The sequence below is a fragment of the Labrus mixtus genome, chromosome 7, assembly GCF_963584025.1.
Source record: "Labrus mixtus chromosome 7, fLabMix1.1, whole genome shotgun sequence".
Lineage (NCBI taxonomy): Eukaryota > Metazoa > Chordata > Actinopteri > Labriformes > Labridae > Labrus > Labrus mixtus.
This window is the reverse complement of record NC_083618.1, coordinates 18,712,551-18,728,536: the sequence shown is the minus strand read 5'-3', so window position 1 is coordinate 18,728,536 and position 15,986 is coordinate 18,712,551. Positions and strand designations below refer to the sequence as shown.

General features: G+C 39.0%; 1 protein-coding gene and 1 long non-coding RNA gene across 2 annotated transcripts in view; one reads left to right on the top strand and one right to left on the bottom strand.

Moving 5' to 3' along the window:
- LOC132978266 (metabotropic glutamate receptor 4-like) overlaps positions 1-15,986 on the top strand; it is a 188,734-nt gene that overhangs the window by 148,028 nt on the left and 24,720 nt on the right. Inside the window, exon 7 of the mRNA XM_061043419.1 lies at positions 11,696-11,896. Within this exon, the coding sequence (XP_060899402.1) occupies positions 11,696-11,896 (201 nt within the window). The remainder of the gene's footprint in view (positions 1-11,695; positions 11,897-15,986) is intronic.
- The window catches only part of LOC132978268 (uncharacterized), a 95,963-nt gene continuing 84,590 nt past the window's right edge, over positions 4,614-15,986 (bottom strand). The window contains exon 4 of the long non-coding RNA XR_009673883.1: positions 4,614-5,645. This is a non-coding gene — a long non-coding RNA (uncharacterized LOC132978268). The remainder of the gene's footprint in view (positions 5,646-15,986) is intronic.

The window sequence follows — 15,986 nt, the reverse complement described above, 5'->3', positions numbered from 1 at the left end:
CTGAAATAGAGGGGTTTAAAGGCATGATCAAATGCAGGATCTGAGTGGATTATTAGAAAGAAACTTCAGAGACATATTTTGGGGTCCTCTTATTTAAACTTGTTGAAAATGAGGATAATATGTGACCTTAAATAAAAAAGCTGTACATCAATTGCAGTACCGGTAGTTAAAAAAAAGAAAACAGGTAATTGAGTTCATTGTATCAACTTTGAATTAACGATGTATACTGAACATGCAAGATATCCAATAACAACAACAACATGTTGAGTTAGTTGTGTAGACATTTTATTGATGAGATGTGAAGTTTGGGAGGGAGGATTGTCAGTGTCAGCCTTGGTCCTATCTCTGGCCTTAATGATGAAAAGGCAGGAAGATATTGGTCTTGTGTCGAGAGGTTTAGATCTTGATGCACCAAGCCTTTTGCAGAAGGAAAGTGTCTGAAACACTTTGTGTCCTGGATGAGAGGGGTCAACCCGATCTATCTGCATGCTTCAGGGTCCTGCAGGAGTACAGGTCCTGCAGGAAATGCAAATTCCAGCCAATTAACAACTCGATCAACTTCAAGCTAGCAGGGCAGCTTGTCTTAGCAACTCTTCTGTGATCAGTTTCTGTTGGCATTCACTGTCTTGTTTAATAAGAGTAGGAAATATGAGTCTAGTGCTTCCAAACATTAAATACACTGAACAATATAAAGCCTACTGTAAAATCTACAACACACACTATGCTTAGGCGGATCACCAAGTCGAGTTTGTGTCCAGCACCTGTGGTCATGATAATCCATCCATCTGGTAGCCGTAGTATATTGTATTCTCACCCCACTGTATGTAACTGTTTATCCATTACAATTGATTTCTCAGGCAAATCTATCACTGGGCACTCAACATATGTTATCCTTTGACAGTATAACAATGATACAGACATGACAAAGCGACTTAAGGAGGCTATAGATTAACCAGGTTTTTCATAGACAAACAAGATGAACAGTACTTGTAGCCTAGTCATATGGAAGGCCAAAATAAAAGAACCATGTTCCCATTTTTGTAGGTTCAGACTAAGATTTGAGGCTTTTGCAGAAAAATACGATGTTTATGCTCAACCCTTTCTTGTCATTTTTCGAGACAGCTAACAGACAATAAAGTGGGTTTAGCTCCTGGTTAAAAAAGTATCTTACCTACTGTAGATCAGCAACTTTACCTCTGAGAATAACCTTTACATTAGTCAACACAAGTCTATTTGATAGTGGAAGAATACAGCAGAGAGGAGTTCAATCCGAAGTATTATCAAGTGTTTAATTTGGGTCCAGAACCTTTTAACTTCACCCAGACACAGATGGCTTTTACAACTGAATTTTCAGCTTAGTAACTGGACTAATTCATCAGTGTCTGTCGGAATCATGGGCCCTGGTTTTGTTCCCTTTTCCCACCGTAAGGTACCAGACTCTTTATCCACAGTCACTGTGTTTGTTCTCAAATAATGAGGCCAACTGAGGACTGAGCTCCGACTACAAGCCTCGTCTGGTCCAATGTATTCTGATGCAAAAACTGATATTATCAAGTACTGCAGGAATTTACATTCAGAAACAAGAACTCAGTTTCAGATTCTATTTATTTTTCAAATATGCCAGTATCCTGCCTTGGGGTATATTACAAGTTAGAAGACAAGTAGCCCTACATTATGCAAACGCAAATATGAAGTGAAGGCAAACTTCATTTGAAAGTTTAAAGATAACTTACTGAACAGGGAGATAACATTGTAATGTGAAACAACAGAAGATAATATGTATTACATTATACTACATAAAGCAGCACATCATCACACGTCACAAAGTCTTAAAAAATACTTGAGTCCAATTGTGAGCCTCTAGTCAGTCTGAAATGTGTCTCTTTAGGCCAAAACCAAACAAAGTCCAGGGAATCAAGGTGAAAATGTTCTTCCTTTGCGCGGACAGACCGCTGAGCCATCATCCTGCCCTGGAGCCAGATGTGTATATTCACCATTTGCATAATTCTGATTTACACTTTGAAAATGGAAGGTTTTGTGACAGTATACCGACAATATGTTTCAAACATGCAGAAGACAGTGGTTTACCAGACATAAAGCATCATGGGGCACTGATTGCCTAGCAGTTATGAAACGCGCCCAGTGTACAGACGCTTAGTCCTCATTGCAGCGACCGTGGGTTCAAATCCGACCTCAGCTCTTTGCTGCATGTCATCTCCCTCTCTCTTCTCACAACATTTCACGTCTCTCTTCAGTTGTCCAATCAAATAAAGGCATACAGCATCATACTAGCCCAAACAAAGGGAAAAATTAAAGAAGTAGAGAAAGGGCTTCAAAACAAAGGACTGAGACTGATTTTATTTTCTTCTTCTGTGCATTGAAGTTCAATTCATTACACCATTTATACTAACATGTATATCTTCAATGTAAAGTGGTTATTTAACAGCAACCCAGTGTACAGATTCCAAAATCATCTCTTAACAGTTTTACCTTCAAAAAACGAGTTCAACCTTCATAAAGGTGGAGTGAGGGAATTTAAATGAAACCGTAGTTGTTTTTGATGTTCCCATTAGTACTGGAAACTTGGTGAACATTAACTCACAGTGCTGCCTGCTCCAGTAAGCTGAATACAATCGGTAAGTTACCAGATGTGTAGATCAAAGGCTCAAAGTTAGCTGGTTAAATGATTGTTCCATATGGTTTTTACCATCAGTAGTAGTTATCCATGTAATATCTCTGGATTTATAGGATCAGTTATAACTCAGTAGGCAGGACTTCTTTATTGCAGTGTTGGTTATATGGCAAATATACATGGTAAGTTATTACTTATGTGATAATAAAACCTCATGTTTCTTCAGTATCTGATTGTTGAGCCTCATTTATTTAATGTAATGACTTCTATAATGACGTCCAATGATAGATAAGAGGGGTGCCAGAGTACACACTCAGAAACCAGGAGAATCTGATCTCCCATTTATTAATAGAATCCAGCTTTGAAAAAGTCAAGTCTTGGCAGAACAATAAACATCTAACACACAGTACGGCTTAAACAGTTCAGACTCGCTAAATGCACTTGAGAGAAACTGCTACTTTTACTCAAGAGGTGGGCCGTAAAACCAACAGCTGGCACTGACTTCACAAGCAGTTAATCCCAAAACTTAAGCACAAGAGAGAGAGCACAGAGGGTTATGTTTAGTGTAACACTCAGGTGGATAAAGTACGATACCAAAAGATGAGTTAGTGTGAGGATTGGTAGAAGTGACCCCTGGCTACCTGCCCGCATGAAAACGGTCGATCTCCTTGGGGAGCTGCAGTGAGGGTTCAGGAGTTTGCCGTCTGATCAGCACCCTGGATAACATGTTTACCATTTCAAAACAAGTGAGGGGTAAAATTTGGAACAGTGTGTATGCAAGGGGTTTAAATTTGGCGCAGTGTGTGTGTGTCTGTTTGTGTGTCTGGGTGTGTGTTTATTCGTACTGCTGCACACACATGCTTTTGGTCTTAAATCTGAAGATATGTTATGCTTCTATCCCTGGAGTCATCATACTGAAGGTTACTGGAATCCTTTCACATTTTTAAAGAAGTTCATAAGATGAAGATAAAAAACAGAAGTGAAAAACCTCAAGTTCAGCTTAATACACAGAAACATCAGGAATGCATTTGAAGGTCATCATGTAGATTATTCTAAGATTCAAACCCCATCTTTGGTATGAATGAGTAAGACTGGGAATCGTGTCTATTTTCTTCTTATTGTTTACATTCCCATGTCTGGTCAGTAATCCTGATATGACTCCCTTCTTGGCCAAGATAGAAAATTGAAAGGTTTGTGATACGTGACCGCGTCCTCTTCTTCATTTGTAGGAAAACTGTAACATCCTATTCTCTACATGGACATTGGAATTACCAACGGACAGGTCTGGCGGTTGAATTTTTATTATTTTTTGGGCAAGGAAACAGTTCAGTGCTTATGATGACCTCCTTGAATGTTAGTTTCACAAATAATTCAGGGCTTTGTGGGTTTAAGTGATGGCTAAACGTATTCAAAGTTCCTGTTTGTCACTTAATGCATTAATATATTTTATTTTGCTATTAGTACAATTGTCCATGTTTCCTTGTTTTTTAATATATATACAGACAATCCAGTGTCCATTACGCACGCATTAGATAATATTACCAAGCCTTATAATCGAGGGACTTAATCCAGGGACCTCTTTGCTTCCATACTGTGTGCCACGTCACTAGCAAAATGTAGATGAACACGACCCAAATCACTTTGTCCCACACGCTTTTTCACAGCACGCTATATGCCGTCAAAACAGGGCTTGTAGTCTTCAGACCCAACACATGTGAATTACATCACATGAGGTTAAATTAGATTTTGTGCATCTAAAATATGTAATGTCTAGGTGTATACTCAGATAATGCCTCTTTGACATTATCAGGACTGCTTTTTTGCCATGAATGAACATGTCAGCCAATAACACACCATGACCATGACTTTTGTATAACAGCCATGGTGTTTGGCACAACATGTCTTAACACATCACAACAGGTCAACAGGTCTTCAGAATGAAAGCATTACACATTAGTATAAGGCATAGCTAGCTATGTTTGTTATTTGTCTTTTTGAGAGTTTAAAGGTGCACTATGGCGTTTTGGTAGAGAAATGTGAAAGTTGGAGAAGTGTACAAATTATGTGGTATATGTTCAGAAATCTTAACACAAACTGTCCTCAGAGGAACCTTTGGTCCCTGGAACACTGTTTGAAGATAAAATGATACGCGAGAAGTTATGGTGGAGTCATCAGTGAAACCTTTGACTCTCCTGGTAGCTTTTTAGCTCCAAACAGTGTTCCAGGGACCCATTTTTTCCTTTGGATAAAGTTTGTGTATTCAGTTCAGAAAATATAGCAGAGAATTTTTTCACTTCTACAACTTTCAAATTTCACCACCAAATCTACATAGTGCACCTTTAAATAAAAATAAGAAAAGTAAAGTACCCTCAGTTCATGAAGACACAGATAGGCCGCTTGGAGATGTGTCTGTTCACGAGATTGATTGGTTTTAAAAATGTAATGAAGATTTAAAATGACAACATCAAAGATAAAAAATGAATCACACAGCATAGAAATGTGTAAAAGAAAAAGTTTCCGGCAGTATTAAATTGAATTTGAGACCCACAGCACCTAAAAAATTGTGAGCATTCAACCATATAATTACCTGAAGTGATAAGAATAGTGTAAGATACCTGAAGTAGTTAATGTTAAAGTAAATGAAACTTGTGTTCATTACAAAATGTACTCAACCCTTTAATGCAGAAAACTCCATATCACATGTCAAAGGCTCATTCTCTATGGGTGTGAATGCTGTAGCTTCCCTTTTTCATGAGAGACATTTTAGTGTTGAACTTCACTATCAGCCCTGCTTCACAGGAGGAAATAGTCTTGCAGCGTCTGTTTGAGGTTAAAATGTGACACTCGTGGTGCGTATCCTCTGGTGGAGAGCTGCGTGGTCTCTGAGCAGATGTGAGAGCGACACACGGGGCAATCTACAGAATTATCACTGTCCTGAGAGGGAGAGACTCCTGGGCGTGATCAAAGGATAAGGGAGCCGTGACTGGAGAAAAGAGCAGGACTTGTCTTTTATCTGTGAAGGAAGGAAAAGTAAAAACTGATATTGATTAACGTGGAAAGCAAAAGCAAATAAGAGCAGGGAGCCTTCTCATTTCTTCCTTATTTCTCCTGTGTAATAATGATGTGGGGGGGGGGGGGGGGGGCATCAGGAAACACAGCAATGCAGATAAAGAAAGCATGTGCTTTGCTTTTCCATCCAAGCATCAATTTTTTAAACCGCTTATCCTGTTCAGGGTAGCGGGGGGCTAGTGCATTTCCCAGCATGCATTGTGTTCGAGGTTCCTTGCCAGTTTGTAACATGGGGGACTTTCTTTTGAATGATAAAATAAATACTGTACCACCCAGAAAAGGAGTGAGTGAGGAAAATAGAGGAAAATAGCTATGTGATTTTCCTGACCATTGTGATTCAGATTTAAATGCCTTTTCTCTGTGAATTGCCCGTTCAGGTGAAAACTGAACCAGACAGTTTTCTACCAGATATAAATAGAATTATTAAAACAGGAAAAAGATAAGAATACAAAACCAAATGGTAGATAATTTAACATGTTAAGTTGCACTTATAACCAGTTTAATATTCCACTTTGAATGTAACAAGACTTCAAAGTAAATCCAATATACACACTCACACTCGGTTACTTCTATGGGTGCTGAATCCTCAACCAAAAAATTCATTAATCTCAGTATTTCAGGACAGCACACCAAAATCTTTGTATTTATTGCTTCAGACGTTTCGGGGAAGGCCATTCTTCAGTGGCTTCAGGCAAACAAACTCAGACTAATCGAACAATATTTTCCAGTACAATCACTTTTTTGGATTATTTTACCGTCCACAGGAGAGAGGCTAGCATTAATTGTAGATAACTTTAACTAGCAAAACTCTTGAATATCAACCTCCAAAAATATGAGGCTGAAGACAACACAAAGACAGAACCTGTAAAACCAATGGGTTCACTTTGATGTGGTTAAAATGTGTTCATGTTCATTGATTGTATATTTTCTAATAAAGACAAATTGTGTCTGATGATGACAGTGTCAGCAACAAGAGAGATTTCAAGGATTAACATCAAAATGGAAAACTGTACTAAAGTTACTAAATTGGTGTTAACTACTAAGCAGGAGACTCTTAGGCTGGAGATTTGCATCACTTGCTGTTTCATCTTGTGTTCGCATACAACGCAGTGACTTACTGTATACACCTGACTAAACATAACGCATGTTACTGGTGGATATCTCTCGAGGGCACACCAAGGAGCTCTGTAACCGCTACCTAATGTGAGGGAATTATGTTAAGTGTGTATCATAACATAATAATAACATCAGCAATCAAAAGTCAGATCAGATCAGCTCAAGCGACTGATGACCAGTGGACAGACTGCACTCTTTTCTCAAACATTTCCTATGTGATGTAATGGTCCTGGTATTGTCAAACTGGTGAATTTCAGCTGGATGCATCTGTTGTAGCTACAGCAGCTGTTAAAAACTGAAGACAGCTATAATCCTTCTTCTTTAGTTAATATGTATAATGTCAAAGTATAGATATGTATTTAAAGAAAAACTAAAGTCACCAGTTTACAGGGTCATCTGTTGAACCGAAACGTCGATCTTGTTTCAATTGCGTTTTCCAGGTTTCCACGTCTTAGCTATTCTGACATTGTTTCTCTGTGCCGTGACAATGAGCTGTCGTTTAGATGTGGATCATTACAGACGGAGTTTAACAGTTAGTCTTCAAAAACGTTATGCCATTGTCGTCCCTGCTGCTGACTCTGTCACATCCCCTGTGCCTCTACAATGCCCCCTACCTGTCATGTGCATAATGCATCTCGTGTCAGTGTCACATTAATCTTTGAAGACATGCACAGATGACGCACCAAACAGATGCAGGGAAATACATTACAGTCATCATGCGTAGGCATATGTGTGGTTACAAGCAAGTATATCTCAACCTCAGGGTGTTCTGAGGTGTTCAAGTGAAGTGTCAAGGGAATTGTGTAGTGTACAAAAACTGAAAAAAGAAAAAATGCAAAGCAATACATCTCAGGACACATCATCTTGGGATCTAGGAATTTTTGGTGGGCACTTTGGTATTAAGTTATTTAAATGAGTCATATTGTGTGCAAGATGATTCCTTTAAAATCACAAATATACTGTATTTCAGAGATTAATCAATAATTTAGAGATATGTTAGTTCCAGCCCTGAAAAGACACAAATAGAGGCTTCAGCTGCAAATGCAGATATTTCAAGAGTTAAATGTCATATTTGTAGATGACCTAAGTCACGCAGTGGAGGAGTAGCCCATATAGCGCCCATGTCAGATTAATTTAGGAGGCTGCAGAGCTGCCTTGGCAAGAAAAGACTGAATGGCCTGTGGCCAGTCTCAATCTGAAAAAAATGGTCAAAGGTCTGAGCCCACACACACTGTCACAAAATGTCTTGTGTGACGCCTCAGAGTGGAAGACACCCACTCTTTGCTTCTGCTTTGTTTAATCTGAATGGATTTCTCTGAAAGCAAAACGCCAGCCTGGAAATGTGTGTGAGAGCGCCAAAATGCCAATGAGGAGGGAGAGAGAGAGAAAGTGAGGGGAGAGAGGGAAATGGTCTTGCAGAGAAGAGACAATACAAAGTTAGTGTGGGTGGCCTGCCAAGCCTGCAACAGAAATATCAGCCTCACACCCATTCTGGCTCGCAGGATTCCCCCTAGCATAAGCATGCTGTCCAAACTGTGACAATCTCTGTCCAATCAAAGCCCTGTGGCCCTTAATTATTGAGCCGTAACCTCCAACAATAATTCATGCGTTTCAAAAGCTCATGAGATAATCAGGGACATTAAATCGCCTGTGGTATGCAGCGATGAGCTGGAGATATAGAAAATGAAAGATGGCTAACAGAAGGAGACCTTTGCTGATTCGGGGCTAGCTCTCTTTAAGATTGAAGTGGCTGTCGAAGATTGCTTGAACCTGAAGAGGACAGATGTTGCATGATAAATGTCTGCTCTGTCATGAAATGTTTGGTTATGTATCACCAGTATCCACATGTCCACCACAATAACAGAAGTGGAGAAGAAGCAGTTCAGATGGGTTTTTAGGGAACAAGTGCTGAGTGTTGATTAATTTGACATTCAACATATGTGTACACGTTTTGTCCTCCAGTGCCAGAAACAGGATTATATCCATGACTCACTTAGGGCTGCTTTACATGCAAGTAAATTTACAAGTTCTAAGCAGGAAAGCATGAATCATTATATCACTCAATGTACTGTATCATGAGAGAGAATGAAATCACTATACATCAGAAAACACATGATTATCAGTAAGGAGAACTACATGACAACAGGACCAAACATGTTTTAATAATAGATTTTTTAGTATCAAGTTTCTTGTTTAGATTTGGGCACTTTATCGGTGTAACAGTGTTTCCTCACAACATACATTTGAATCCAGCAAAGCTTTGAATCTGTTTTCTATGGAAGGTAAGGCTTCAAACATTAAGATAGCAGATTTGATGAAATGAACAGATAATGTCTAATGTGGAGAATGAAGTCACATATTCATAATAGGTGCCAGCATAAAAAAAAAAAATGAGAAGGAAAATGTTGTTCAACATAACTCTTGTCTTAATGCAAAGAAAGACAAAAATCTAATTTTATTCAGATAACTCGTCCTAAGTTGTTTTTGTATTCTGCTGCTGGTCTGTGATGAACTACTTTTGCTACATGTGTGCTGTTGAGGTAGAAACCACTGTTGCAATGACAATAAACATATGAATGAAGTATGTCTGCAAAATGATCGGGGCGGGGCAGTTGTGGCTCAGTTGGGAGAGTCGTCGTCCCTCAAACGGAAGGTTGAGGGGTTTGATCCCCAGCTCCTTCAGCAACATGTCCGATACCGTGTACTTAACCTCAAGTTGCTCCCGCTGCTTCGTCTGCAGCGTATGAATGTGTATGAATGGGATCCGTTACTTCTGATGGTCACTTTACATAGCAACCTCTGCCATCAGTGTGTGAATGGGTAGGTGTGACATTAGTTGTGTGAAAGTGCTTTGAGTAGTCAGAAGACTAGAAAAGTGCTATATAGTCTATTTAACATTTACCATGATGTACGTTATATTGTTGCCAGCATCAAAGGTAAACTGGTGATAGTGTGTTCTTGGGCTTTTACTAGTTAAATTCTCCAACCTTAAGTCATGTTTCTAAATCCTTTCTTGTCAGACACGATGAATTAGCTCTGAAGAATGAAATCCTTAATCAGCCACATTTTGATTGGAAACATTAAACCTTAAAAAACCCATACATCCTTTTATTTCTGACATTAGGTCTGTATGTCCTGATAAAGACATCTTTGTTTTTAAAAATGCTTATACTCCTGCCTCAATAGTTGGTTTAATTAGTCATGGATTTTTATTTTATTCTCTTTCAGATTTATCAAGTTCATTTCTTAACTTGGCTCATGGATGTTAGTTCAGAACAAACGCATTATACTTCTTTATAACAAAAAATAATGTTTTAACCACATGTTTGCTCGATATGCTGGCTACTTACACATCTGTGCAAAGCTCCATGCAGTCTGCACCAAACAGTACAGTGACATGTCCCCAGCAGACCCCCTTCTGTGTGCTTATTAACTTGCAAAGCTTAACTGAGGTCTATTTGGCAGGTATATAAACGTATGCTGCTCTATCATTAGCTCCTCCTTGGTAATTAGTCTATTGTTAATCTAAATTCAACACACCTTCTTTTTATAATCTCTTATCCACATACAGCAGAAGAAAGGAGACGTTAGGATTGACATGTTGTATCTCAGACTCAGACTCCACCTCCTCATAGCAATTAACAATCACAAAAAGCTTTGGAACAACCTGGGCCAGGATTAATAAACTCCTATCACTGGTTATTACATTGAGCTCTGTGAGCGGATTATCCCGGTCCTGTGAATGGATGTCTCCATTTCCTGCTTCTCCGGTTCCTCACTCGATTGAATTCTTAATACATCCAGGCAGTAAAGACTTAATTCACAGTTGGACACTCAGTCAAGTAGTTCAGGAATTCCAGATTGGACCACATTGTAAAGTGTATCTGTTTTTTAAAAGCTGCTAATGGAAATCGGCATGAGACATATAGGTAATAGTGACTGGCATAGACATGTAGGAACTAAAGCGTGTGTGTGTGTGTGTGTGTGTGTGTGTGTGTGTGTGTGTGTGTGTGCAAAATCAGTCAGCATGAAATCCATGCATCCCTGTTAGAGAGACAAGAAAGAGTTTTTGTTTTAAACTGATGAGATTTCCCGGAGGAGAAAACCTTCCACTCCAGATATTGGAATTGATTTGCTCCTCTGCAGCGATTCCAGATATTTACCTTCTAGCTAATTGCAAGAAGCAAGACCCCTTCAGTGTGGAGAGAACAGAAGACTCACTGAGGAGCAATGCATTTCCCTCTATGCCTTTTGTACTGACACCACTCCATCCATTTACAAGGTTCAGCTCATTGCAAGCAGTTTGCAGGGAATCATCCCATCAAACCTGAGCTGTTCGCCAAAGATTGTGAGACTTGAGTTGAGAAGTGTTGAAAAGATTAGTTCTAGTGGCTGTTGGCAAACTCAAGTGGTATCTTCAAGCTTTACTATAATTGAGTTTGAAGATGGAACTTTTCCAAATCTTGCCTTGGTACTATTATGTATATTAGTTGTCTGGAACAAGCACCAAATCTGCTGCTTCATCATCAGTCTACTTCATTCAAGGGTGAGGGGCACACGCACAAGTACATAACAAATTTGTGGGAACCACTTGAGTTGTAAGTGAATAATTTTTTTCTTGATTGCATGATGTGGCTGATAGAATTACAGATCTTCCGTCTGACCAGTATTTGAAATACACTTGTGAAATCCTGTCTGTTTATTCTCACAATTATTTAACTACACTGATACAAATGTCTGACTCAGCCTCGTATTTGACACTGCGAACAATAAGCTCATAGGGTGATTTCAATGCATGGAACCACTAAGAAAACCCACACCAATAGGGTATAATTCTACAAGTTGTGTTTCTAATTCACATCCATCTGATTCTTACAGATCAGGAGCGGATAGGAAAGGACTCGAACTACGAGCAGGAAGGAAAGGTGCAGTTTGTTATCGATGCAGTCTATGCCATGGCTCATGCACTGCACAATATGCACCAGGAGCTCTGCCCGGGAAAGGTTGGCCTCTGTGCCAAAATGGATCCAATAAACGGCACTCATCTGCTAAAACACATCCGACGTCTAAACTTTGCAGGTAAGTCATGTTAAATCAATACCAGAATTTTGGTTTGTCAGCTCAAGGGGCATACAATGTGAGCTGTTAACACTGAATTTAATTCAGAAATATTTTTGGTTGAAACCCATCCTGAGCTTGAGAGAAGCTGTACATTGCAGGGCTACATTTATGCCTAATGCAGATGTTTGTACAAAGACTTCAAATGTATTGTTTTTAGGACAAAATATCTTGCATCAAGAGCTAAAGTTGGAAGAAATTTACTGACATTTCCACTTCCAATCTCCTATCACAGTAGAGTTTTTCTCAAGGTTGCAAATGGTGCAAAAAACTTAAAACACTGGAAAAAAAGCAGATGAAATGGTGCTACGGCTGTTTCTAAAAATAAAGCTCATTAGTTAAGTTTGAGCAAAAAAGGGGAAAATGTTAGGGTTTCCACAAGGTTCAACTTACAAGGCTTCACCAGGTTTAATTGAAGCTGCTGAGCTTAATGTTACCATGTTGACTTGTTACGAGAGGGTCACTAAGAACAAGGTTAGCAAAGCAGACATGACCTCTGCTTTCACAAGTTCAGAGGAGATATCACACACACAATCACTGTATGAATATGTATGCAAACATTGTTTTTGTCCATTTTTCTACCAACATGTCTAAGATAAAAGGACCAATGATTTGGATCCCTGAGGACTCCAGGAATAGACAGGAACAACCATCAAAGAAGCCTGTTAAGTTTTTTCTTTGCCCAGATTGTGTGAACCGCTTCAAATTTAAATCCTGTGGCAAACAGAAACTTCTATCTATCTTGATGGGTACAAATTGACAAAGTTGGGGAAAATAGACAAAGTGTCTGTGATATAGGACAAAACACACATCTCAGTCCTCTGGGTACCCAAATAGATGGATTCAACTCTGTGTTATCTGGCCGTATTTCACAAAGCTTTTTGAATTATTTCTGGGTTCCTATTTATTTTAGTTTAGTAGCAGAGATTTTGATACTTTAAACAAGGGCTGTTTAGGTGTTACATAGAGTCAATGAACGGTTGTGGGCACTGACAGCTGCATTAAAAAGAGATCTGTCAGTCAGTTTCCCAATTTCATCTTCAGTATGCTATTCAAATCATGTATAAAAAGTCTGTTTTATAAACATAAATTTTTTTTGTTCCACCATGAAGGGAAAAAAACAAGATTTAGAGTCTGCTGCCACTATGGCTGTCCTGGGAGGCTGCCGTGATGCTTTGAGCTATAGTAAATCATAAGGTTGGCATGCTAAAATGTTGATGTTATTTTGGTTAAGTTTGAAGTAAACAGGCTTTGTCAGTTCAAAACACAAGCTTTAGGACTGTTTTCTGACCCAAGGCCACCAGAACTACGACGGCTTATAGAGTAGTACACAGTCGCTGTCACTCCAGTTGATGTGATGTTCTAGCTGCTTAAGTTGCTGCTACAGTATATTATCCATGCACAAATACATTTGTTGGATTCAACCATAAGACAAGCATTGAAGAAGGACTACAGTGGAGGCTAGTGGGAATGTCACATGTTTTACTGGCATTTTGTTATGAATTAACGTATTGACCTGATGATGGCACTAAATGAAACATCAGGCAAATGGGATAAAGTTTCTTCGTCTAGTCACTATAGAGATATGGATTATTTCTTTAAAGCCAAAAAAATCAATGGTTGATCTACAGTAAAGTCAGAGATGCAGGATCTTTCTCAGGAAACCATGAATGTTTCTAATATTTCATGGCAATCCATCAAACATTCAGTGGATAACAGTTATTAATCAAATAGAAAAGTATTGCACAGCTGGCTGCACTTGAAGGCGACATATGTAGTAACCCTAATGTGTGACATGTGAATTACATTACCTCCAGGGCATTAGACAGCCTTCCTGGCACAGCCAGAGCGTTATTTTCCAGCCATGTAAATGTGATTAACATCTCATTGGTCACAACCAGCTCAGTCGTTACTTTCTTCTGTTGAATGACCTATTTAACATTTTCTCCAAGTAGCCTTGCATCAGCTATCAGTCAAGTTCACATTCATGACCAGGGTATTAATTATTAACTATTTTCACACAAGGAGCAGTGATCCAGAGTTTCATTATGTAGACAATGCCTTTTTGAGGCAGCACAATTTAAGACAATTAAAATTCTTTCTCATACAGTAGGATTGAGTGGGAAGTGTTTGCAGAGATAAATTATTCATTTGAACTCCTGCTCTTCAAGCTAATTTGTCATTCTAATATCTACTTGTGGCATTGGAGGAATGTCAATTCAATATTCAATTCATACCAAAGAAGTAAAAGGAAAATATTTCCCTTCGATAAATGGAACGGACATTTCTCAGGCGTTGAGGTCACCAAAGATCAGACTATTTTGTTATGATGGATAGGATGCCATAGTTAATAAATGCTTTTGAACATGATTATGATATACATAACTAGTCTCGGACGGCGCTTCTGCTGCTAGAGTTGATCATAACACTTCACTTAACTCATATTAGAACTCCTTTTCAACAGGTTTAAATAAGTCTCAGAGCTATGCAAAACGCGTGTATGAAGTTTCTTGCTAAAAAATCCTGACTGGTCCTGTATTTGATCATGCCTATAAACCCTTCTATATCAGCCCTGCTTAGAACAGACTGTTTCTGTGTCTGTAGCTTTAAATGCAAATTAGCTGTGGTAGACCACGCCCCTCTCTGGAAGGGTTTGGGTGGCTTGGAATTTCTTGCTCCATTCCCTATAGTATACAGTGACGGCAGACTCAGAGGGCAGAACAAACACCTAGCAGTGGGAGTGGCACCGGTTACTGCCTTTGTGATGTCACAAAGGGAAATCTCAAAAAGGCCTCTTGAAGCACACATTTTTCTGAAAAGTAGAGCAGGCAAAAGCGAAGAGGGTGGACTTTGCTCATAACTGGGGTTTTGTAGACAGACTAAAGATACATGTTAGTTTTAGAAAACCATGGTATATTGCATAATATGCTTACATGTGTTCATAGCGGACCAACATGTATTTAGTGTAAAGATAAAGCCCCACCAGACCTCTAAATCCACCTATACCTCATTATTTCAGTGATTGAAATGGTTTGAGTCCTGTGCTTCATGATGATGATCACCAGTTTTAGGACATCTCCACCAATTTGTTTGATCCGAGCTCTATCCATTAAAAACAAACACCTGACAGCGCTTTATAAGCGCCAAACATAACAAAGTAATTAACACTCCTAAATGGAAATGGTTTTTATTAAAATAGAGGAGGTCAAACAAAATGTCAGTTAATTATGATCATCAGCTTGGTGATTTTAATAGTCAAAGCAGTCATATCACATCAATAGACAAACTACAGCAGGTGGTAGCATTGAATGAATCTATACATCTCTATATAGAAACTCTTTATTTCTTCTCTTCTGGAATTCTTCTCCCAATAAATAAAAAACATTTGTTACTGTTGCCACTTGTATGGTAACTTACCTTGACAAGGTTATTACTGGAGCAACCAAGCAGTCTTTTAAAATGAGTGCTACAGAAATGTTAAAAGAAGTTTGGGCCCTCTTTGGACCAAAGTGTCAAGATAGAAGATTTATGAACGTGACAAGGAGAAGTTTCAGCAATGCTAACTGGTCAGTCTCAGTTTGACTTAATCTGGCTGATGGCATCGCCTGAATCTTAGCCTTATTTTAGATCATAAGGTCATCACAAGTTTCAGCTGGTCTAGCCAGATATGTACTGTCAGCTGGTCAAAATGGCAGAGTTGTAGAAAGAACAGAGAGTATCACCTCATTAATTTATATGAAGAATGGCTGTGCCTGTTTAACACACCAATTTTCCAGTTGCTGTTTTAATCCACAATTCAAACACAGCCCCTCCTTCCCAGTGGTGGTCAAGCAATGTAATGACTTCATGTAGAAAATGGTGACTTTAAACAGTGACGTGCTATTTTCTGATTATTTAAATGGCGGTTAAGAAACCCTGCAGAAGGGTGTCTGATTTTCTGTGAGTGCACACGTCATGCTGGCCCTGTGGCCTCTCCGCTCTGTATGTGTGTGTCTAGCAGAGCCCTGCCCTTGGTCAAACTGACAGCCAGACCTGCAGCTCTTTGCTCTCT